General features: G+C 40.5%; 1 protein-coding gene across 1 annotated transcript in view; it reads left to right on the forward strand.

Annotated features, from left to right (window-relative positions):
• CNTLN (centlein) overlaps window positions 1-23,290 on the forward strand; it is a 969,919-nt gene that overhangs the window by 278,133 nt on the left and 668,496 nt on the right. Inside the window, exon 8 of the mRNA XM_053702639.1 lies at window positions 12,207-12,383. Within this exon, the coding sequence (XP_053558614.1) occupies window positions 12,207-12,383 (177 nt within the window). The remainder of the gene's footprint in view (window positions 1-12,206; window positions 12,384-23,290) is intronic.

Genomic DNA, 23,290 nt, shown 5'->3' on the forward strand with positions numbered 1-23,290 from the left:
CGCCATTTGCGTAGCCTATCTTTTCAATGGGATCTTTCTAACGCTGGTATTTAGAGTCGTTTCTGAAGTGAGCGTTAGAGCTCTAACGACAAAATTCCAGCCGCCTGAAAATAGCAGGAGTTAAGAGCTGTTCCGATCAGCCAATAGAATGCGAGCTCAATCTGATTGGCTGATTGGATCAGCCAATCGGATTGAACTTGATTCTGATTGGCTGATTCCATCAGCCAATCAGAAAATTCCTACCTTAATTCCGATTGGCTGATAGAATCCTATCAGCCAATCGGAATTCGAGGGACGCCATCTTGGATGACGTCCCTTAAAGGAACCGTCATTAGTCGGGAGACATCGGAAGAAGAGGATGGATCCGCGTCGCCTGCTTCAAGATGGACCCGCTCCGCACCGGATGGAAGAAGATCGAAGATGCCGCTTGGAGAAGATGTTTGCCGGTCCGGATGTCCTCTTCTTGCCGGATAGGAGGAAGACTTTGGAGCACCGGATTATGGATCGCCAACCCCTGCTTGGGTTGGATGAAGATCTTGGAGCCAGGACGGATCGGTGATACCTGGATGGTGAAGACAAGGTAGGAAGATCTTCAGGGGATTAGTGTTAGGTTTATTTAAGGGGGGTTTGGGTTAGATTAGGGGTATGTGGGTGGTGGGTTGTAATGTTGGGGGGGGGGTATTGTATGTTTTTTTTTACAGGCAAAAGAGCTGAAATTCTTGGGGCATGCCCCGCAAAGGGCCCTGTTCAGGGCTGGTAAGGTAAAAGAGCTTGTAACTTTTTAAATTTAGAATAGGGTAGGGAATTTTTTATTTTGGGGGTCTTTGTTATTTTATTAGGGGGCTTAGAGTAGGTGTAATTAGTTTAAAATTGTTGTAATATTTTTCTTATGTTTGTAAATATTTTTTTATTTTCTGTAACTTAGTTCTTTTTTATTTTTTGTACTTTAGCTAGTTTATTTAATTGTATTTATTTGTAGCAATTGTGTTTAATTAATTTATTGATAGTGTAGTGTTAGGTTAATTGTAGGTAATTGTAGGTAGTTTATTTAATTATTTTATTGATAGGGTAGTGTTAGGTTTAATTATATCTTAGGTTAGGATTTATTTTACAGGTAAATTTGTTATTATTTTAACTAGGTAACTATTAAATAGTTCTTAACTATTTAATAGCTATTGTACCTGGTTAAAATAATTACAAAGTTGCCTGTAAAATAAATATTAATCCTAAAATAGCTATAATATAATTATAATTTATATTGTAGCTATATTAGGGTTTATTTTACAGGTAAGTATTTAGCTTTAAATAGGAATAATTTATTTAATAAGAGTTAATTTATTTCGTTAGATGTAAATTATATTTAAGTTAGGGGGGTGTTAGTGTTAGGGTTAGACTTAGCTTTAGGGGTTAATCCATTTATTAGAATAGCGGTGAGCTCCGATCGGAAGTTTAGGGGTTAATAATTGAAGGTAGGTGTCGGCGATGTTAGGGAGGGCAGATTAGGGGTTAATACTATTTATGATATGATAGGGTTAGTGAGGCGGATTAGGGGTTAATAACTTTATTATAGTAGCGCTCAGGTCCGCTCGGCAGATTAGGGGTTAATAAGTGTAGGTAGGTGTCGGCGACGTTGTGGGGGGCAGATTAGGGGTTAATAAATATAACATAGGGGTCGGCGATGTTAGGGCAGCAGATTAGGGGTACATAGGGATAACTTAGGTGGCGGCGTTTTACGGAGCGGCAGATTAGGGGTTAAAAGTGTAATGCAGGGGTCAGCGATAGCGGGGGCGGCAGATTAGGGGTTAATAAGTGTAAGGCTAGGGGTGTTTAGACTCGGGGTACATGTTAGGGTGTTAGGTGCAGACGTAGGAAGTGTTTCCCCATAGGAAACAATGGGGCTGCGTTAGGAGCTGAACGCTGCTTTTTTGCAGGTGTTAGGTTTTTTTTCAGCTCAAACAGTCCCATTGTTTCCTATGGGAGAATCGTGCACGAGCACGTTTTTGAGGCCGGCCGCGTCCATAAGCAACTCTGGTATCGAGAGTTGCATTTGCGGTAAAAATGCTCTACGCTCCTTTTTTGGAGCCTAACGCAGCATTTGTTTTAACTCTCGATACCAGAGTTAAATTTATGGTGCGGCCAGAAAAAAGCCTGCGGAGCGTTAACAGCCCTTTTACCGCCGAACTCCAAATCTAGGCCTTAGTGAGCTCAATATAAGTGCTGTCTCTCTAATCCCTGGGTCACACATTTAAAAAGGAGCTGAGCAAGTGGGATAATTGATATGGGGAGTGGCACATTAATTTAAGTCTCAATGCAATAGCAGTAATGAGAAAGGGGCACCTAATGTAACCTAGCGAAAGATTAGATCTTTATTATCCCTGCAAATACCAATGTATTGTTGTATTCTGCAATGTGTTTTCCTTTAGAATTGTTTATCAGTCAAATACTTACCTGTAATATAAGAGGTTAAAAGGAGGTGATGTATATCCTACATGACTGAATGGTGGAGTTTGAGGGCTCACTCTATGATATTGGTTTTAGCCAAACACTTGGTACTAAGTGTTTTAAAAGGATTGTTTTTGTCAGTAAACTGCATCTACAATTACGGCTGTGTAGGCCAAAACACATCAGAAGAAGCAGTTTAAAGGAGTGAGCTCCTCATCCCATCTCCACTGTCATAGTGGCAGCTTGATCTGCTTTCAATTTTATCTTTATTGGAAATAAAAGTCTAAGTTTTATTCACGATCTTTGTGGCGGTGCTCTTTTATCTCTTTGGTGTGGAATGTGGAATCTGTTTGGACAATAGTGAGCACGCCACAAGAGGATCCCCCTGTAAGTACTCATTACGTATACCCCCACCGGCACCTAAACACAGAACACCCGGAAGTGAGATCCAGGAAGTTGCGTCAGGAGATGACGTCACACGCCGCCGCCTAAAGCCAGCGTTGCAGGAGATACCGAAGAGGGGACCCGTGTGTGGATGCCCAGAGGCTGGAAGAGGTAAGCGGTGAGTGCACAAGTGTGTGTATGCTACCATCCTGCCCAGAGGCTAGCACGGTAAGAGGTGGGGGTAAAATTTATGCTTAAGTTTTAATAGTACAATTGTGAATTACTGTAAAGCAGGTGCCATTTTAACCTGTTTTGTCTACAATATATTGCTTATGCATGCAGAGTATCTGTTATTGCTGCTTTGCACTGTGTCCCTCCTTATCCGGCTTTTAATGCCGATAAGACTGTTTTACGAATCAAGTTAGGTTTCTTCATAAGTTTGTGTCAATTCGCAACATCAATCAAGAGATTATGATTCCTTTTTTATGTCCTAATCCTCCTTTGTCGAAGGAATGTTTACAACGTATTTTTGGATGTGGTTTGTGCCTTGAAGTTCTATCTTCGGGCCACAAAGGAATTTAGACAAACCTCTTTTTCTGTTTGTTCTCTTTCCGGGAAACGTCGGTCAGAAGGCCTCTTCGATCTCCTTACCTTTTTGATTGGAATGTCATTCGTTTTGCAAAGAGATGGCATAGAGATGGCAGGACATAAGCCTCCTCTGTGGATTACGACTCATTCTATGAGAGCAGCAGTTTCCTTTTGGGCCTTTAAGTATATGAGGCCTCTACGGATCTGATTTGTAAGGCAGCTATATGTTTCCCAAAAGTAAGGAATGCAGCTGTGGACTCTTCCCATATTAAGATGGAAAACATTAATTATGCTTACCTGATAATTTCATTTCCATCTGTATGGGAAGAGTCCACAACTCCCGCCCGTGTTCTCCGGTGGACGGCCCTAAATTTAATTTTTTTCTTCTGGCACCTTTTTCATCCTGATATTTCTCCTACTGTTCATTGTTCCCTCGGCAGTATGACTGGGGTTATGAGGAAGTGGGGGCGGTATTTAAGCCTTTAGCTGGGTGTCTTTGCCTCCTCCTGGTGGCCAGGTTCAGTATTTCCCAAAAGTAAGGAATGCAGATGTGGACTCTTCCCATACAGATGGAAATTAAATTATCAGTGTGTGTGTGTAGTGGATGCAGTGTGTGTGTGTAGTGTTAAGGATATGCTGCACTTTCCAGGACATTAGGTGTTCGTTAATACACTATAGCACTGTCAACACATGAAAATTGGAAGATGGTCAGTTACCTGACCTACTGATATGGTTATGTTCTTCAGACATTTTACTGAAGTTCAAATGTATATTTAAACACGTGTGAATAACAAGTGCAGGAGAGGCATTCTTATTTACAGAGGGTTACTTATATCATATCCTGATTCCTGAATAGTTACTATAGGAATAGATAAATAAAGGGATGTACCGAAATCGAAAATTCAGGATGCCCTTGGCCGAAAATGAAACAAAACCGAAAATTACTTTCTATCTTAATATGGGAAGAGTCCACAGCTGCATTCCTTACTTTTGGGAAATACTGAACCTGGCCACCAGGAGGAGGCAAAGACACCCAGACCATGGCATAAATACCGCCCCTACTTCCTTATAACCCCAGTCATTCTTTGCCTTTTGTCTCAGGAGGTTGGCAGAGAAGTGTTAGAAATCGAAAATTCAGGATGCCCTTGGCCGAAAATGAAACAAAACCGAAAATTACTTTCTATCTTAATATGGGAAGAGTCCACAGCTGCATTCCTTACTTTTGGGAAATACTGAACCTGGCCACCAGGAGGAGGCAAAGACACCCAGACCATGGCATAAATACCGCCCCTACTTCCTTATAACCCCAGTCATTCTTTGCCTTTTGTCTCAGGAGGTTGGCAGAGAAGTGTTAGAAGATTTTGGAGTAGTCTCTTATGGAGAGTAGTATTCTTCGAGATGGGACTGGAGTTTTATGTAGTCCTGTCAGCCTCTCAGTGAGAGCATAGATGAAAGTTAGAGTCTGGAGATGCAGGGAGAGTCTTTCTGCGAAACCATCCTGGCTCATATTAACAGCTCCATAGGCAATCAGCGTTGATGAGTTTTGCTGCCTACTTTCAGTAGTCCATGTCAGTAGCGATGCTACTATCTGTCACACTTGAAGGGCCGTGTTCCTGTTCCACGGCGTTGGATTCTGGTAAGATTGTTTCATATTTTATACATGTATGATAACACAAGAAAACAGGTTCACAGTGTGACTCCTTTTATCTGTATAGAATCAAGGGTTAATATCCCTAGAAGGGGGATTATTGAACGGGGGGGGGGGGGGGTTATGCATAATATCTTTATTGTGTTTGATGCTGCGTCATGTGTGAGATGAGGCTCTAGCATTGTGTGAATAGTTAGGTGAAGATCGGCGCAGCCTTTTTTTGGCACGTTTTCTCTATAGTGCAGGGGCGGTCCTGCATGGCACTCCATGTGACCGGGTGTGGCCCCTTCAACTTCCTCTTCCCTGATCCGCAATTACGTGAGACGTAATGGTTTCTCTGTGGTCTGGCTCATAGGAGGTGGCGAGTGCCACGGCCATTGGTGTATAAAGGTGCCAATTAATCTATCTAGTCCGTATTAAAGACACAAGCTATGGAGGACTCTGATATGTTAGAGGATACTCCCTCTTTAATTAAATCTAATACCTGTGTTTATTGTGAGGAGGTAGAGGTTGATCCGCCTGCTCAACTGTGTTCCACATGCTTTGATAAGATTGCAATATCTAAAAAGATTAAGATATTTAGTACTACTGAGCTGTCCACCTCTGAAGGTTCTCCGTCCCGCGAGTTGCGTTCCCTACATTCATCTCCAATTACACATGCAGCTTACCAGGGCCCTACTGATCCTCCCGCGGGAGGGGCCCCTTGGCCGCCAGATTTTGCTGCCCAGTTGCAAACCGCGATTTCTGCGGCCTTCAATGCCTTACCACGCCCTGCGAAGCGCAAGGGAAGGGAAAGACATAGCCTTCCGTGCCAGGGGTCATCTACTCCTTTCGATCTTTCTGATAGAGTATCTGCTGATGAGGATGTCTCCGACTCTTCGGAGAGCGCTCTCTCTAGGACGGAATCTTCTAGCCAGATTTTAAGTTTAAGATGGAGCATTTGCACTTTTTATTGAAAGAAGTGCTTGATACGTTGGAGGTTGCGGAACCGAAACTTCCGGAAGAACCTTTGATCCCTTAGCTAGATAGGGTTTACGACGACAGGGTGGTGCCTCAGACCTTCCCAGTTCCTGTGAAGATGGCTACTATTATTAAGAGTGAGTGGGAGAAACTTGGCTCGTCCTTTTCTCCCTCTACCTCGTTTAAAAAGCTGTTCCCCTTCCGGACTCTCAGCTTGAGCTATGGGGGCCATTCCTAAGGTGGATGGAGCTATCTCCATGCTCGCTAAGCGTACAACTTTTCCCCTCGAGGATAGTTCGTCGTTCAAAGAGCCCATGGATAAAAAATTAGAATCCATGTTGAGAAAGATTTTTCAACTCACGTGGGTTTGTTTTTCAACCTGCTGCGGTGGCTGGAGCGGCTACCTACTGGTGTGATGCACTGTCAGCTATGGTCAAGGTGGAGACTCCCCTTGAGGAGATACAGGAAAAAGATTAAGGCCTTAAGGGTAGCTAATTCTTTTATCTGTGATGCTAATATGTAGGTTATTCGCCTGAATGCCAAGACATCAGGTTTCACTATTCTAGCTCGTAGGGCTCTGTGGTTAAATTCGTGATCTGCTGACATGACTTCCAAGTCTAGATTACTATCCTTTCCTTTCTTTTTTGGTATAGGCCTGGACTCTATCATATCCATGGTCACGGGAGGCAAGGGTGCTTTCCTTCCGCATGATAAGAAAGGGACTTTTAGTCCCATTCGTTCTGACAAGTCTCAACTCCAGCAGCCTGTTGCGAAGACCGAGCAGTCCAAGGGATCTTGGAAGCCAGCTCAATCTTGGAACAAATCCAAGCAGAGAAAGAAGCCCACCGAGACAAAGTCAGCATGAAGGGGCGGCCCTTGATCCGTTTCTGGATCACGTAGGGGCAGACTATCTCTGTTTGCAGAGGCTTGGATGAGAGACGTACAGGATCCTTGGGTTCTGGAGGTTATCACCCAGGGTTACAGGATAGGGTTCAAGACTCATCCACTCAGGGGCAGATTCCTCCTGTCAAACCTATCCTCAAGACCTGAGAAGAGAGACGCCTTTCTAGAGTAATTGTTCCAGTCCCTCTAGGAGAAAGGGGTCTAGAGTTCTATTCAAACCTTTTCCTGGTACCAAAGAAGGAGGGCACGTTCCGCCCAATTCTGGACCTAAATTGCCTAAACAAGTTTATATCAGTTCCATCATTCAAAATGGAGACGATCAGATTGATTCTGTCCATAGTTCAAGAGGGGCAATTTATGAAGACAGTGGACTTGAAGGATGCTTACGTTCACGTGCCAATCCACAAGGACCACATCAGGTTCCTAAGATTCACTTTTATGGACCAACACTTTTGTGGCCCTACTGTTCGGTCTGGCGACTGCCCCAAGAGTCTTTACCAAGGTTCTAGGAGTGCTCCTCACAGTAGCGAGAGCCAGAGGTATTGCTGTGGCTCCTTATCTGGATGATATCCTGGTCCATCCTGCAGTCTCGCTGAGGACCACTCAAGGGCTCTTCTTCTCCTTCGATTCCACGGATGGAAGATCAACGAGGGAAAGAGTTCTCTGGTTCCCAGCAACATCCTTTCGCCAGGTTCCATCTCAGACCTCTGCAGTTATGCATGTTGAGACAATGGAACGGCGATCACTCAGATCTATCCCAGCAGATCTCTCTCTACAATCGAGCGAGGGAATCTTTTTCTTGGTGGGTCCGTCCGGGACAGCTGTCCCAGGGGACATCATTCTTGAGACCATCCTGGGAGATTGTGACCACCGATGCAAGTCTACCAGGATGGGGAGCTGTTTAGGGTGCCAGAAGGGCACAGGGCAGGTGGACTCAAGAGGAGTCGACCCTACCGATAAATATCCTGGAACTACGAGCAATATTCAACGCTCTGAGGGCTTGGCCCCCGTTAGCGTCATCCTTCTTCATCAGACTCCAGTCAGACAATATTACCTTGGTGGTGTACCTAAACCATCAGGGGGGAACGAGAAGCTCCCTAGCTATGAGGGAGGTGTCTCGGATTCTGGAATGGGCAGAGACCCATAGCTGTTCTCTCTCAGCGATCCACATTCCGGGTGTGGACAACTGGGATGCAGATTTCCTCAACAGACAATGGTTTCATCCGGGGGAATGGTCTCTCCATCCCGAGGTGTTTGTGCAAATCTGCAACAGTTCGGGGACACTATTCGTTCCATTCTTTCTTTGGTCCAAGAGGGTCAATTTATGACAACGGTGAATTTAAAGGACGTGTACCTGCATGTTCCCATCCACAGGGACCATCACAAGTTTCTGAAGGTTTCCATTTCTAGACAAACACTTCCAGTTCGTGGCTCTTCCATTTGGCCTTGCCACAGCTCCTAGAATTTTCTCAAAGGTTCTTGGATTCCTTTTGGCGGTGCTCCGATTGCGGGGCATTGCAGTGGCGCCTTATCTTGATGACATTCTGGTTCAGGCGCCATCCTTTCAACAAGCAAGATCCCACCCGGAAATTTTGTTATCTTTCCTGCGATCTCATGGATGGAAGGTAAATTTGGAAAACCGTTCCTTAGTTCCAAACACAAGGGTAATTTTCTTGGGAACCATAATAGATTCCTTATAAATGAAGATTTTTCTGACAGAAGTCAGGAAATCAAAGATTTTCAATTCTTGCCTAGCGCTTCAATCCTCTCCTTGGCCATCAGTGGCTCAGTGCATGGAGGTAATCTGTCTGATGTTAGCGGCAATGGACATCATCCCGTTCGCCCGTTTCCACCTCAGACCTCTGCAGTTAAACATGCTCAGTCAGTGTAACGGAGATTATGCGGATCTGTCTACGCGATTACGGCTGGAGCAGGATACAAGGGATTCTCTTCTTTGGTGGTTGTCTCAGGATCATTTCTCCCAGGGAACCTGCTTTCACAGACTCTCTTGGGTGATTTTGTCAATAGACGCCAGCCTTCTGGGATGGGGAGCAGTCTGGGGATCTGTAAAGGTTCAGGGAACATGGACTCGATCGGAGTCTGTTCTACCCATAAACATTCTGGAGCTGAGAGCAGTCTTCAATGCTCTTCTGGCCTGGCCTCAGTTAGCCTCGGCCCGGTTCATCAGGTTGCAGTCGGACAACATAACTTCAGGGACTTACATCAACCATCAGGGAGGAAGGCGGAGTTCCTTGGCCATGACAGAGGTAGCCAAGATAATTCAGTGGGCGGATACCCACAATTGCTGTCTGTCAGCGATCTACATCCCAGGAGTGGACAACTGGGAGGCGGACTTCCTGAGCAGGCAGACTTTTCACCCGGGAGAGTGGGAACTCCATCCGGAAGTGTTTTCCAGCCTGATTCTCAAATGGGGTCAGCCGGAATTGGATCTCATTGCATCTTGGCAGAATGCCAAGCTTCTGAGGTACGGGTCGAGGTCAAGGGACCCTCAGGCTGTACTGATAGACGCCCTGGCGGTACCTTGGAATTTCAGTCTTGCATACCTATTTCCTCCGTTTGCTCTTCTACCTCGGGTCATTGCTCAAATCAAGCAGGAGAGGGCATCTTTGATCCTCATTGCACCGGCGTGGCCTCGCAGGATTTGGTATGCAGACCTGGTGGAAATGTCATCTCTTCCACCTTGGAGACTTCCGTTGAGGAAGGACCTTCTACTTCAAGGGCTCTTCCTTCATCCAAATCTAGTTTCTCTGAAGCTGACTGCTTGGAGATTGAACGCTTAATTTTATCCAAACGTGGTTTTTCGGAATCGGTCATTGAGACCATGATTCAGGCTCGTAAAACAAGATATGGCGTAAATATTTATATTGGTGTGAATCCAAGGGCTACTCTTGGAGTAGAGTTAGAATTCCTAGAATTCTGTCTTTTCTCCAAGAAGGTTTGGAGAAGGGTTTATCGGCAAGTTCCCTAAAGGGTCAAATATCTGCCTTGTCTATTTTGTTACATAAACGTCTGGCGGACGTCCCAGACGTGCAATCGTTTTGTCAGGCCTTGGTCAGAATCAAGCCTGTTTTCAAACCAGTAACTCCTCCCTGGAGTCTTAATTTAGTTCTTAAGGTTCTTCAAGGGTCTCCGTTTGAGCCTATGCATTCCTTAGATATTAAGTTGTTATCTTGGAAAGTTTTATTTCTTGTTGCTATTTCATCTGCTCGTAGAGCGTCAGAGCTCTCGGCATTACAGTATGAGTCTCCTTACCTTATTTTTCATTCGGATAAGGTGGTTTTGCGTACTAAGTTAGGGTTTCTCCCTAAAGTAGTTTCAGAACGGAACATTAATCAGGAGATTGTTGTTCCTTCCTTGTGTCCTAATCCTTCTTCTCAAAAGGAACGGCTTTTACACAATCTGGATGTGGTGCGTGCATTTTCTCTGGGAAACATAAGGGGCAGAAAGCTACGGCTACTTCTCTTTCTTTGTGGCTGAAGAGTATCATTTGCTTTGCCTATGAAACTGCTGGACAGCAGCCGCCTGAGAGAGTTACGGCTCATTCTACGAGGGCTGTTTCCTCTTCCTGGGCATACAAAAATTTAATCTTTTGTGGAACAGATTTGTAAGGCTGCAACTTGGTCCTCTCTTCACACTTTTTCAAAATTCTATAAATTTGACACTTTTGCCTCAGCTGAAGCCTCCTTTGGGAGAAAGGTTCTTCAAGCAGTGGTGCCTTCCGTTTAGGTTCCCTGTCTTGTCCCTCCCTTATAATCTGTGTACTCTAGCTTGAGTATTGATTCACAATAGTAATTAGATAATCCGTGGACTCATCGTGTCAGAAAGAAAACAAAATGTATGCTTACCTGATAAATTTCTTTCTTTCTCGACATGATGAGTCCACGGCCCGCCCTGTTCTTTAGACAGGTTGTTGGTATGTTATAAACTTCAGACACCTTTGTACCTTGTTGCTTCCTTTCTCTCCTTTGCTTCGTCGAATGACTGGGGTTGGAGGGAAGGGAGGTGATATTTAACAGCTTTGCTGTGGTGCTCTTTGCCGCCTCCTGCTGGGCAGGAGTGATATTCCCAATAGTAATTAGATGATCCATGGACTCATCGTGTCAAGAAAGAAATACATTTATCAGGTAAGCATACATTTTGTTTTTTAGTATATGAAATAGCTGTTTTTGTTCATTGAAACCACAACTCATTAAAATGGATTGCGTTTGCAGGAAAATCATTTCTCCCTCTGGTAGTATAATTTCTTCTGCTGGCTATGTTTACACAGCTTTTCTTTAGCCTATATTTAAATATAGAAACTTTTATTATAGGTAGGGATACCACAAACAACATCTTCTATTTTAAAGGCTGATAAAAAGGTAAATGAGCATTTTGTAAACAATTGAATACACTCCATCAGGTAAAATGGATCATTAGGAACAAATCAATTAAAGGGGAAAAATGTATGGTAAACTGTCCCTTTAATACTTGTTTAATGCTGGTGTTTAATCGCTTTAGCACTTCTTATTGGTCAGTTCATCTCTATTAAAAAAAAATCAGTTCATAACTATGATTGCAACAAATTATATTTAATCTTTTAGTAGAGTAGAACCATTCACAAAAAAAACTCCCTAAAGATTAAGGTATATTATTTAACAAAAACGTTGGGATTCCTTACAAATGCAGAAGGACAGGAAAGATGATGCTTTCATAGCTTATGAGTAGTCAATGTTGTGTTCCTGTCTGTTGGCCTGGAGGCTTCTATTATATTGCATCAAGAATTTAATTTACTGCATTTAAAGGGAAAGGAAAGAAACTCCAACATTTTATTTCATGATTTGGTTAAAACATACCATTTTAAACAACTTCCCAATTTACTTCTATTATCCAATTTGCTTCAGTATTTTGTTATCCTTTGCTGAAGGAACAGCATTGCACTACTGGCAGTAGTTGAATATATCTATTTAGCCAATCACAAGAGACAAATGTGTGCAAGCACTAATTAGCAACTAACTCCCACTAGTGTAGGATATGTGTCTATTATTTTTTAATAAGGGATACGAAGAGAACAAAGAACATTTGAACATAGAAGTGCATTTAAAAGTGTCTTAACATTACATGCTCTATCTGAATCATGCAATTTTAATTTTGACTTTCCTATCCCTTTAAGTTAAAGAAAAACTACATTTTCTATATTTTGTTTGACATTTATAACTTGTTATTCAAATTGTTTTCATTATTTTAATATAATATAGGATTGTGTACTCTATTTTATTGACAGCTTTACAATGACTTGAATACATGTTACGAAACTGTGAAGTCTAGTGAGACTCAACTGCGGCAAAATAATTTTGCTCTCACAGAGCAGCTGCATCAAAGAGAACAACAAGTTAGCCACCTGCAAATTCAACTGCAAGATGCCTTAAATGCATTTTCCAAGCCATCTGAAGAACCTAAGGTAAACAACTGGAAATATATTTTTGTGTGTTTTATGATTGTTTTTCACCAAAACCAAACTATCAAAAATATTATTTGGCAATACAAAAAAGAAAGAAATCAAAGATTCAAGTGCATCCTTTAAAAATACAAGGAAAAAAACACTAATTTAAATTAGTGTTTATTAGCAAAATGTATTCAAACATTACTGCCCTGTCAGAGAAGTAATCATACAGAGGCAAGGCCTCCCCCTGTATCCCTCACCCCTTTCTCAACTCTCAATATGTCCTATATAAAGAATACCACTATTTATTATACCTCTTGATCTTCATAAACTAAATACAGGATGCACCTTCTCATACCTTTACCCCTGATGTGGGGCCCCTCAAAGCGCTGGGCTCAGTGCGGGTAAATGTAGTGCATGTACTTTGATAAAACTATAGAGTTTTTAGTCATTCAGTATCTACCTCAATTTTTTTTTTTAATGCACAATATGTGTAATTAGTTTTTGTGCATAATATAAAAATCTGCACAGCTTCCTCCTCAGAAACAAAACAAAAATGTATAAGCTGCCTTTATCTTCACCTTTTCATATTCAAATTGCCCAAAAACTTATTTTGAAATGTATTCTCTTTTGAATATTACATTTACTAGCGTGATTAATAAATATTTAATTGTGTTTACTGAACAAATTCAACCAGAACCTAGCTGTCTTGTTTCTTAAGTTTGTACATGTACCTGCTGACATCAAAGGCTGATTTAGTGGAGAAGGCATCCACAGAAGCACCGTAATTAACTTGAATAGAATATTTTTATTTGTAATAGAAGATCTGACAGGTGGACACTTTCTACTGATTTATAATTCTGTTGCAACTAGTACAACAGTCTTCTAAATTCTCCTCTATAATTCTTAGCAGGAATCACCTCTGTTAAAAATTGCTGCTGAAATGTTCAAAGAACTGATCAGTGGGGAGCACTTGTAGCCAAACCCATAATATATGTTCAGTGCATACATGTTTCTGACCCTTTAAAACCTTCTAAAATCTAACACCAATATCTCTATGAAAGGCAAGATGTCAAATAAACAAAGGTAAGAGTAAGCATTACTAATGTAAAAAAATATCAGTACTAATTAACTTTTAATAGTTTATTTTTTTCTTTAATGATTTTTGTTGTTAATTTTTATGGACCTTTTTTTTTTAATTTTATTTATTTTTTTAAAGTATATTTAATACTATTGTTTCACTTTTGCCCTTGTGCACTAGCTGTTATGTTCTGCATTGGAAATGTATTTGAGAAAAAAATAATACATTTTTTTTTAGAAAAAATAATACATTTATTTATATATACAGTGTATATATATATATATATATATATATATATATATATATATATGTATGTATATGTATATATATATACACACACATAGTCGTATGCAAAAGTTTAGGCACCCCTGACAATTTCCATGATTTTCATTTATAAGTTATTGGATGTTTGGATCAGCAATTTCATTTTGATCTATCAAATAACTAAAGGACACAGTAATATTTCAGTAGTAAAATGAGGTTTATTGGATTAACAGAAAATGTGCAATATGCATCAAATGAAATTAGACAGGTGCATACATTTGGGCACCCCAACAGAAATATTGCATCAATATGTAGTAGAGCCTCCTTTAGCAGAAATAACAGCCTCTAGACGCTTCCTATAGCCTGTAATGAGTGTCTGGATTCTGAATGAAGGTATTTTGGACCATTCCTCCTTGCAAAACATTTCCAGTTCAATTAGGTTTGATGGTTGCCGAGAATGGACAGCCTGCTTAAAATCACCCCACAGATTTTCAATGATATTCAGGTCTGGGGACTGGGATGGCCATTCTAGAACATTGTACTTGTTCCGCTGCATAAATGCCAGAGTAGATTTTGAGCAGTGTTTTGGGTCGTTGTCTTGTTTAAAATATCCAGCCCCGGCGTAACTTCAACTTTGTGACCGATTCCTCAACATTATTCTCAAGTATCTGCTGATATTGAGTGGAATCAATCTGCAGCAAGATGATATTGTAGGTCTTTGGAGGTGGTCTGTGGGCTGTTTTTGACCGTTCTCACCATCATTTGCCTTTGCCACTCCGATATTTTACTTGGCCTGCCACTTCTGGCCTTAACAAGAACTGTACCTATGGTGTTCCATTTCCTCACTATGTTCCTCACAGTGGACACTGACAGCTTATATCTCTGCGATAGCTTTTTGTAGCTTTCCCCTAAACCATAATGTTGAACAATCTTTGTTTTCAGGTCATTCGAGAGTTGTTTTGAGGCCCCCATGTTGCCACTCTTCAGAGGAGAGTCAAAGAGAACAACAACTTGCAATTGGCCACCTTAAATACCTTTTCTCATGATTGGATGCACCTGTCTATGAAGTTCAAGGCTTAATGGGCTCACCAAACCAATTGTGTGTTCCAATGAATCAGTGCTAGGTAATTACAGGTATTCAAATCAACAAAATGACAAGGGTGCCCAAATTTATGCACCTCTGTAATTTTGTTTTGATGCATATTGCACATTTTCTGTTAATCCAATAAAATTGATCCAAACACTCAATTATTTATAAATGAAAATCATGGAAATTGTCAGGGGTGCCTAAACTTTTACATACGACTGTGTGTGTATATAAGCCCTTACTCTAATAACCCCTAAGCCGCCACATAGCCCACCGCAAAGTCCCCTCTACTTTATTAACCCCTACACCGCCACCCCACATTGCAAAGTAGCTAAATAAACTATTAACCCCTAAACTGCCACCCCCACATCGCAAAGTTCCTAAATAAACTATTAACCCCTAAACGGCAACCCCCCCACATCTCAAAGTACCTAAATAAACTATTAACCCCTAATGTAAGTTTTTTTTTTGTTAGTTTTTTTGTTATGGTAGTTTTTTTTTTATTTTTTAATTTAATTTTACAGGGTTTATTTTTTTTTAAGGTTGTTAGGATTTTTTGTACATTTTGTGGTATTTTAATTTGTGTAAGGTTAGGGGGTGTTAGGTTAGGGGGTTTAGATATTAGTTTATTACTTTGCTATGTGGGTGGATGGCGGTTTAGAGGTGAAGAGTTTATTTAGGTACTTTGCGATGCGGGGTATGGCAGTTTAGGGGTTAATAGTTTATTTAGGTAGTTTGCGATGTGGGCGGATGGAGGTTTAGGGGTTAATAATTTATTTAGGTTGTTTGCCAAAGTGGGGCGTGGCGGTATAGGGGTGATAAGTGTACTTTAGTGTAATTGTTTCATCTGGACAAACTATTTACATTTATAAGTCGCTTAAAAAGTTTGATCGGTAAATGCAATTGTGCTTGCATGATCGCATATACTTTCAGCTTGTAATACAAACGCTAATTAGCGCTTTATGCTCCCCATAGAAAATATGGGGAGCGTAAATTACCGCAAGTTTGCACAAACGAATTTTCTGTAATTTTGATAGTGCTCCACTTGTAATATTTATTTGAGCGTAAAGAATACCCCAACCTCACAATCGTGTTTATGCTCCCAGCGCTAACAATGTCGCTCCACTTTTAATCTAGCCCTTAATATCCCTAATCGCCATTTTAGAGACACCTGCCTTTTTTTAATTATATTTCTTTCATCAGATGTTGAGTCCATGAGCCATCATGTGTGGACATATTCCCCTCCTGACCACTAGAAGGAGGCAAAAGTCACTCCAACACACCAGATCTTTGAATCCCTCCCACTTCCCATGATCCTCAGTTATTTTCTTTTGCCTACTTGATGAGGAATAAGAGGAAAGTAAAGTGCAAAATCTAATCATTGTTTGAAAGGGGATCCTATAACCCAGGGTTTTTCAAAGTCTAAAGTGGTGGGTCTCTAATCTGAAGAAATTTAAAAGACAGCACCCCCCTAATAATAGATATAACCATATTTTCTCTTTAAATAAATAACATAATTTATGTAAGACCTAACCTGATAAATTAATTTATTCCATGGTGGCGAGAGTCCATGAGCTGTTACGTATGAGATATACAATCCTACCAGGATGAGGCAAAGTTTCCCAAACCTCAAAAGCCTATAACCCCCCACCTCACCTCACACATACCTCAGTTCTATGATTAACCAAGTGGTGTTTAAAAGGAGTAAAAGCCAATAATGAGGAACAGGAAAAAAGATTTGCTTTAAACAAAAAGTTAACCCCGAATGGAGTAACAAAGTGCAAATTAAAACTTTCTTGAGAGACCCTGGATTAGATGTAAATTCCCCAAATTAAAAGAAAAATCAAATGTCTTTCATATAGGTGGCGAGAGTCCATGAGCTGTTACGCTTGTGGAAGTTTTCTCTGAGATATTAAATCCACAACCCAAATAATGTCTTTTATAACAAAAAAATAAAAATTTCTGAGCAATTATCAAACTGAGACAACTGCCTGAAGGACCTTTCTACCAAAAACTGCTTCTGACGAGGCAAAAACATCAAAATGGTAAAATTTAGTTAAGGTATGCAGAGAAGACCAAGTGGCTGCTTTGCAAATTTGATCAACTGAAGCCTCCTTCTTGAAAGCACAAGATGGTGGCAACCTAGTAGAATGAGCTGTAATTCTCTAAGGCAGAGACTGACCCACCTCCAAATAAGCTTTGTGAATCAAAAGTTTTAACAAGATCCAAAGAATGTAAAGGTTTTTCATTAGCATTTTTTGGTTAAGGCCACAAGGAGGGAGCTATAATTTCCCTATTAATGTCCTGATAGTTAACAATTTTAGGTAAAAATTGAAAAGTAGTGCACAAAACAGCTTTATCCTAATGGAAAATCAGATAAGGAGACTCACAAGAGAAAGCAGACAATGCAGAAACTCTTCTAGCAGAAAAGATGGCCAAAAGGAACAACACTTTCCATGAAAGTAGTTAAATGTCCATTTTATGCATAGGCTCGAAAGGAGGAGCCTGTAAAGCTTTCAACACTAGATTAAGACTTCAAGGAGGAGAAATAGGCCTAATAGGTTTAATCCGGATTAAACCCTGAACAAAACAATGAACATCAGGAACATTAGCAATTTCTTTCATGTAATTAGCAAGAGTCCATGAGCTAGTGACGTATGGGATATACATTCCTACCAGGAGGGGCAAAGTTTCCCAAACCTTAAAATGCCTATAAATACACCCCTCACCACACCCACAATTCAGTTTTACAAACTTTGCCTCCTATGGAGGTGGTGAAGTAAGTTTGTGCTAGATTCTACGTTATGCGCTCCGCAGCAGGTTGGAGCCCGGTTTTCCTCTCAGCGTGCAGTGAATGTCAGAGGGATGTGAGGAGAGTATTGCCTATTTTGAATGCAGTGATCTCCTTCTACGGGGTCTATTTCATAGGTTCTCTGTTATCGGTCGTAGAGATTCATCTCTTACCTCCCTTTTCAGATCGACGATATACTCTTATTTATATACCATTACCTCTGCTGATTTTCGTTTCAGTACTGGTTTGGCTTTCTACAAACATGTAGATGAGTGTCCTGGGGTAAGTAAGTCTTATTTTCTGTGACACTCTAAGCTATAGTTGGGTACTTTGTTTATAAAGTTCTAAATATATGTATTCAAACATTTATTTGCCTTGACTCAGGATGTTCAACATTCCTTATTTTCAGACAGTCAGTTTCATATTTGGGATAATGCATTTTAATTTAACATTTTTCTTACCTTAAAAATTTGACTTTTTTTCCCTGTGGGCTGTTAGGCTCGCGGGGGCTGAAAATGCTTCATTTTATTGCGTCATTCTTGGCGCGGACTTTTTTGGCGCAAAAAATCTTTTCTGTTTCCGGCCTCATACGTGTCGCCGGAAGTTGCGTCATTTTTGACGTTCTTTTGCGCCAAAGATGTCGGCATTCCGGATGTGGCGTCATTTTTGGCGCCAAAAAGCATTTAGGCGCCAAATAATGTGGGCGTCTTATTTGGCGCTAAAAAATATGGGCGTCGCTTTTGTCTCCACATTATTTAAGTCTCATTTTTTTCTTTGCTTCTGGTTGCTAGAAGCTTGTTCATTGGCATTTTTTCCCATTCCTGAAACTGTCATTTAAGGAATTTGATCAATTTTGCTTTATATGTTGTTTTTTCTCTTACATATTGCAAGATGTCTCACGTTGCATCTGAGTCAGAAGATACTTCAGGAAAATCGCTGTCTGGTGCTGGAACTACCAAAGCTAAGTGTATCTGCTGTAAACTTTTGGTAGCTATTCCTCCAGCTGTTGTTTGTATTAATTGTCATGACAAACTTGTTAATGCAGATAATATTTCCTTTAGTAATGTACCATTACCTGTTGCAGTTCCATCAACATCTAATGTTCAGAATGTTCCTGATAACATAAGAGATTTTGTTTCTGAATCCATCAAGAAGGCTATGTCTGTTATTCCTCCTTCTAGTAAACATAAAAAATCTTTTAAAACTTCTCTTTATACAGATGAATTTTTAAATGAACATCATCATTCTGATTCTGATGACTCTTCTGGTTGAGAGGATTCTGTCTCAGAGATTGATGCTGATAAATCTTCATATTTATTTAAAATGGAATTTATTCGTTCTTTACTTAAAGAAGTACTAATTGCTTTAGAAATTGAGGATTCTGGTCCTCTTGATACTAATTCTAAACGTTTAGATAAGGTCTTTAAATCTCCTGTGGTTATTCCAGAAGTTTTTCCTGTTCCTAGTGCTATTTCTGAAGTAATTTCCAGAGAATGGGATAAATTGGGTAATTCATTTACTCCTTCTAAACGTTTTAAGCAATTATATCCTGTGCCGTCTGACAGATTAGAATTTTGGGACAAAATCCCTAGAGTTGATGGGGCTATTTCTACCCTTGCTAAACGTACTACTATTCCTACGTCAGATGGTACTTCGTTTAAGGATCCTTTAGATAGGAAAATTGAATCCTTTCTAAGAAAAGCTTATCTGTGCTCAGGTAATCTTCTTAGACCTGCTATATCATTGGCTGATGTTGCTGCAGCTTCAACTTTTTGGTTGGAAACTTTAGCGCAACAAGTAACAGATCATGATTCTCATAATATTATTATTCTTCTTCAACATGCTAATAATTTTATCTGTGCTGACATTTTTGATATTATCAGAGTTGATGTCAGGTTTATGTCTCTAGCTATTTTAGCTAGAAGAGCTTTATGGCTTAAAACTTGGAATGCTGATATGGCTTCTAAATCAACTCTACTTTCCATTTCTTTCCAGGGTAACAAATTATTTGGTTCTCAGTTGGATTCTATTATCTCAACTGTTACTGATGGGAAAGGAACTTTTTTACCACAGGATAAAAAATCTAAGGGTAAAAACAGGGCTAATAATCGTTTTCGTTCCTTTCGTTTCAACAAAGAACAAAAGCCTGATCCTTCATCCTCAGGAGCAGTTTCAGTTTGGAAACCATCTCCAGTCTGGAATAAATCCAAGCCTTCTAGAAAAGCAAAGCCAGCTTCTAAGTCCACATGAAGGTGCGGCCCTCATTCCAGCTCAGCTGGTAGGGGGCAGGTTACGTTTTTTCAAAGAAATTTGGATCAATTCTGTTCACAATCTTTGGATTCAGAACATTGTTTCAGAAGGGTACAGAATTGGTTTCAAGATGAGACCTCCTGCAAAGAGATTCTTTCCCGTGTCCCAGTAAATCCAGTGAAAGCTCAAGCATTTCTGAATTGTGTTTCAGATCTAGAGTTGGCTGGAGTAATTATGCCAGTTCCAGTTCTGGAACAGGGGATGGGGTTTTATTCAAATCTCTTCATTGTACCAAAGAAGGAGAATTCCTTCAGACCAGTTCTGGATCTAAAAATATTGAATCGTTATGTAAGGATACCAACGTTCAAAATGGTAACTGTAAGGACTATCTTGCCTTTTGTTCAGCAAGGGCATTATATGTCCACAATAGATTTACAGGATGCATCTCTGCATATTCCGATTCATCCAGATCATTATCAGTTCCTGAGATTCTCTTTTCTGGACAAGCATTACCAGTTTGTGGCTCTGCCGTTTGGCCTAGCTACAGCTCCAAGAATTTTTACAAAGGTTCTCTGTGCCCTTCTGTCTGTAATCAGAGAACAGGGTATTGTGGTATTTCCTTATTTGGACGATATCTTGGTACTTGCTCAGTCTTTACATTTAGCAGAATCTCATACGAATCAACTTGTGTTGTTTCTTCAAGATCATGGTTGGAGGATCAATTCACTAAAAAGTTCATTGATTCCTCAGACAAGGGTAACCTTTCTGGGTTTCCAGATAGATTCAGTGTCCATGACTCTGTCTTTGACAGACAAGAGACGTCTAAAATTGATTTCAGCTTGTCGAAACCTTCAGTCACAATCATTCCCTTCGGTAGCCTTATGCATGGAAATTCTAGGTCTTATGACTGCTGCATCGGACGCGATCCCCTTTGCTCGTTTTCACATGCGACCTCTTCAGCTCTGTATGCTGAATCAATGGTGCAGGGATTACACAAAGATATCTCAATTAATATCTTTAAAACCGATTGTACGACACTCTCTAACGTGGTGGACAGATCACCATCGTTTAATTCAGGGGGCTTCTTTTGTGCTTCCGACCTGGACTGTAATTTCAACAGATGCAAGTCTCACAGGTTGGGGAGCTGTGTGGGGATCTCTGACGGCACAAGGAGTTTGGGAATCTCAGGAGGTGAGATTACCGATCAATATTTTGGAACTCCGTGCAATTTTCAGAGCTCTTCAGTCTTGGCCTCTTCTGAAGAGAGAATCGTTCATTTGTTTTCAGACAGACAATGTCACAACTGTGGCATACATCAATCATCAAGGAGGGACTCACAGTCCTCTGGCTATGAAAGAAGTATCTCAAATTCTGGTTTTGGCGGAATCCAGCTCCTGTCTAATCTCTGCGGTTCATATCCCAGGTATAGACAATTGGGAAGCCGATTATCTCAGTCGCCAAACGTTGCATCCGGGCGAATGGTCTCTTCACCCAGAGGTATTTCTTCACATTGTTCAAATGTGGGAGCTTCCAGAAATAGATCTGATGGCGTCTCATCTAAACAATAAACTTCCCAGGTATCTGTCCAGATCTCGGGATCCTCAGGCGGAAGCAGTGGATGCATTATCACTTCCTTGGAAGTATCATCCTGCCTATATCTCTCCGCCTCTAGTTCTTCTTCCAAGAGTAATCTCCAAGATTCTGAAGGAATGCTCGTTTGTTCTGCTGATAGCTCCGGCATGGCCTCACAGGTTTTGGTATGCGGATCTTGTCCGGATGGCCTCTTGCCATCCGTGGACTCTTCCGCTAAGACCAGACCTTCTGTCGCAAGGTCCTTTTTTCCATCAGGATCTCAAATCCTTAAATTTAAAGGTATGGAGATTGAACGCTTGATTCTTGGTCAAAGAGGTTTCTCTGACTCTGTGATTAATACTATGTTACAGGCTCGTAAATCTGTATCCAGAGAGATATATTATAGAGTCTGGAAGACTTATATTTCTTGGTGTCTTTCTCATCATTTTTCTTGGCGTTCTTTTAGAATTCCGAGAATTTTACAGTTTCTTCAGGATGGTTTAGATAAAGGTTTATCCGCAAGTTCTTTGAAAGGACAAATCTCTGCTCTTTCTGTTCTTTTTCACAGAAAGATTGCTAATCTTCCTGATATTCATTGTTTTGTACAAGCTTTGGTTCGTATAAAACCTGTCATTAAGTCAATTTCTCCTCCTTGGAGTTTGAATTTGGTTCTGGGGGCTCTTCAAGCTCCTCCGTTTGAACCTATGCATTCATTGGACATTAAATTACTTTCTTGGAAAGTTTTGTTCCTTTTGGCGATCTCTTCTGCCAGAAGAGTCTCTGAATTATCTGCTCTTTCTTGTGAGTCTCCTTTTCTGATTTTTCATCAGGATAAGGCGGTGTTGCGAACTTCTTTTGAATTTTTACCTAAAGTTGTGAATTCCAACAACATTAGTAGAGAAATTGTGGTTCCTTCATTATGTCCTAATCCTAAGAATTCTAAGGAGAAATCGTTGCATTCTTTGGATGTTGTTAGAGCTTTGAAATATTATGTTGAAGCTACTAAGTCTTTCCGAAAGACTTCTAGTCTATTTGTTATCTTTTCCAGTTCTAGAAAAGGCCAGAAAGCTTCTGCCATTTCTTTGGCATCTTGGTTGAAATCTTTAATTCATCATGCTTATGTCGAGTCGGGTAAAACTCCGCCTCAAAGGATTACAGCTCATTCTACTAGGTCAGTTTCTACTTCCTGGGCGTTTAGGAATGAAGCTTCGGTTGATCAGATTTGCAAAGCAGCAACTTGGTCCTCTTTGCATACTTTTACTAAATTCTACCATTTTTATGTATTTTCTTCTTCTGAAGCAGTTTTTGGTAGAAAAGTACTTCAGGCAGCGGTTTCAGTTTGAATCTTCTGTTTATGTTTTTCATTAAACTTTATTTTGGGTGTGGATTATTTTCAGCAGGAATTGGCTGTCTTTATTTTATCCCTCCCTCTCTAGTGACTCTTGCGTGGAAAGATCCACATCTTGGGTAGTCATTATCCCATACGTCACTAGCTCATGGACTCTTGCTAATTACATGAAAGAAAACATAATTTATGTAAGAACTTACCTGATAAATTCATTTCTTTCATATTGGCAAGAGTCCATGAGGCCCGCCCTTTTTTGTGGTGGTTATGATTTTTTTGTATAAAGCACAATTATTCCAATTCCTTATTTTATATGCTTTCGCACTTTTTTCTTATCACCCCACTTCTTGGCTATTCGTTAAACTGAATTGTGGGTGTGGTGAGGGGTGTATTTATAGGCATTTTAAGGTTTGGGAAACTTTGCCCCTCCTGGTAGGAATGTATATCCCATACGTCACTAGCTCATGGACTCTTGCTAATATGAAAGAAATGAATTTATCAGGTAAGTTCTTACATAAATTATGTTTTTCCTAGG

The sequence above is a fragment of the Bombina bombina genome, chromosome 2, assembly GCF_027579735.1.
Source record: "Bombina bombina isolate aBomBom1 chromosome 2, aBomBom1.pri, whole genome shotgun sequence".
In the NCBI taxonomy this organism is placed as follows: domain Eukaryota; kingdom Metazoa; phylum Chordata; class Amphibia; order Anura; family Bombinatoridae; genus Bombina; species Bombina bombina.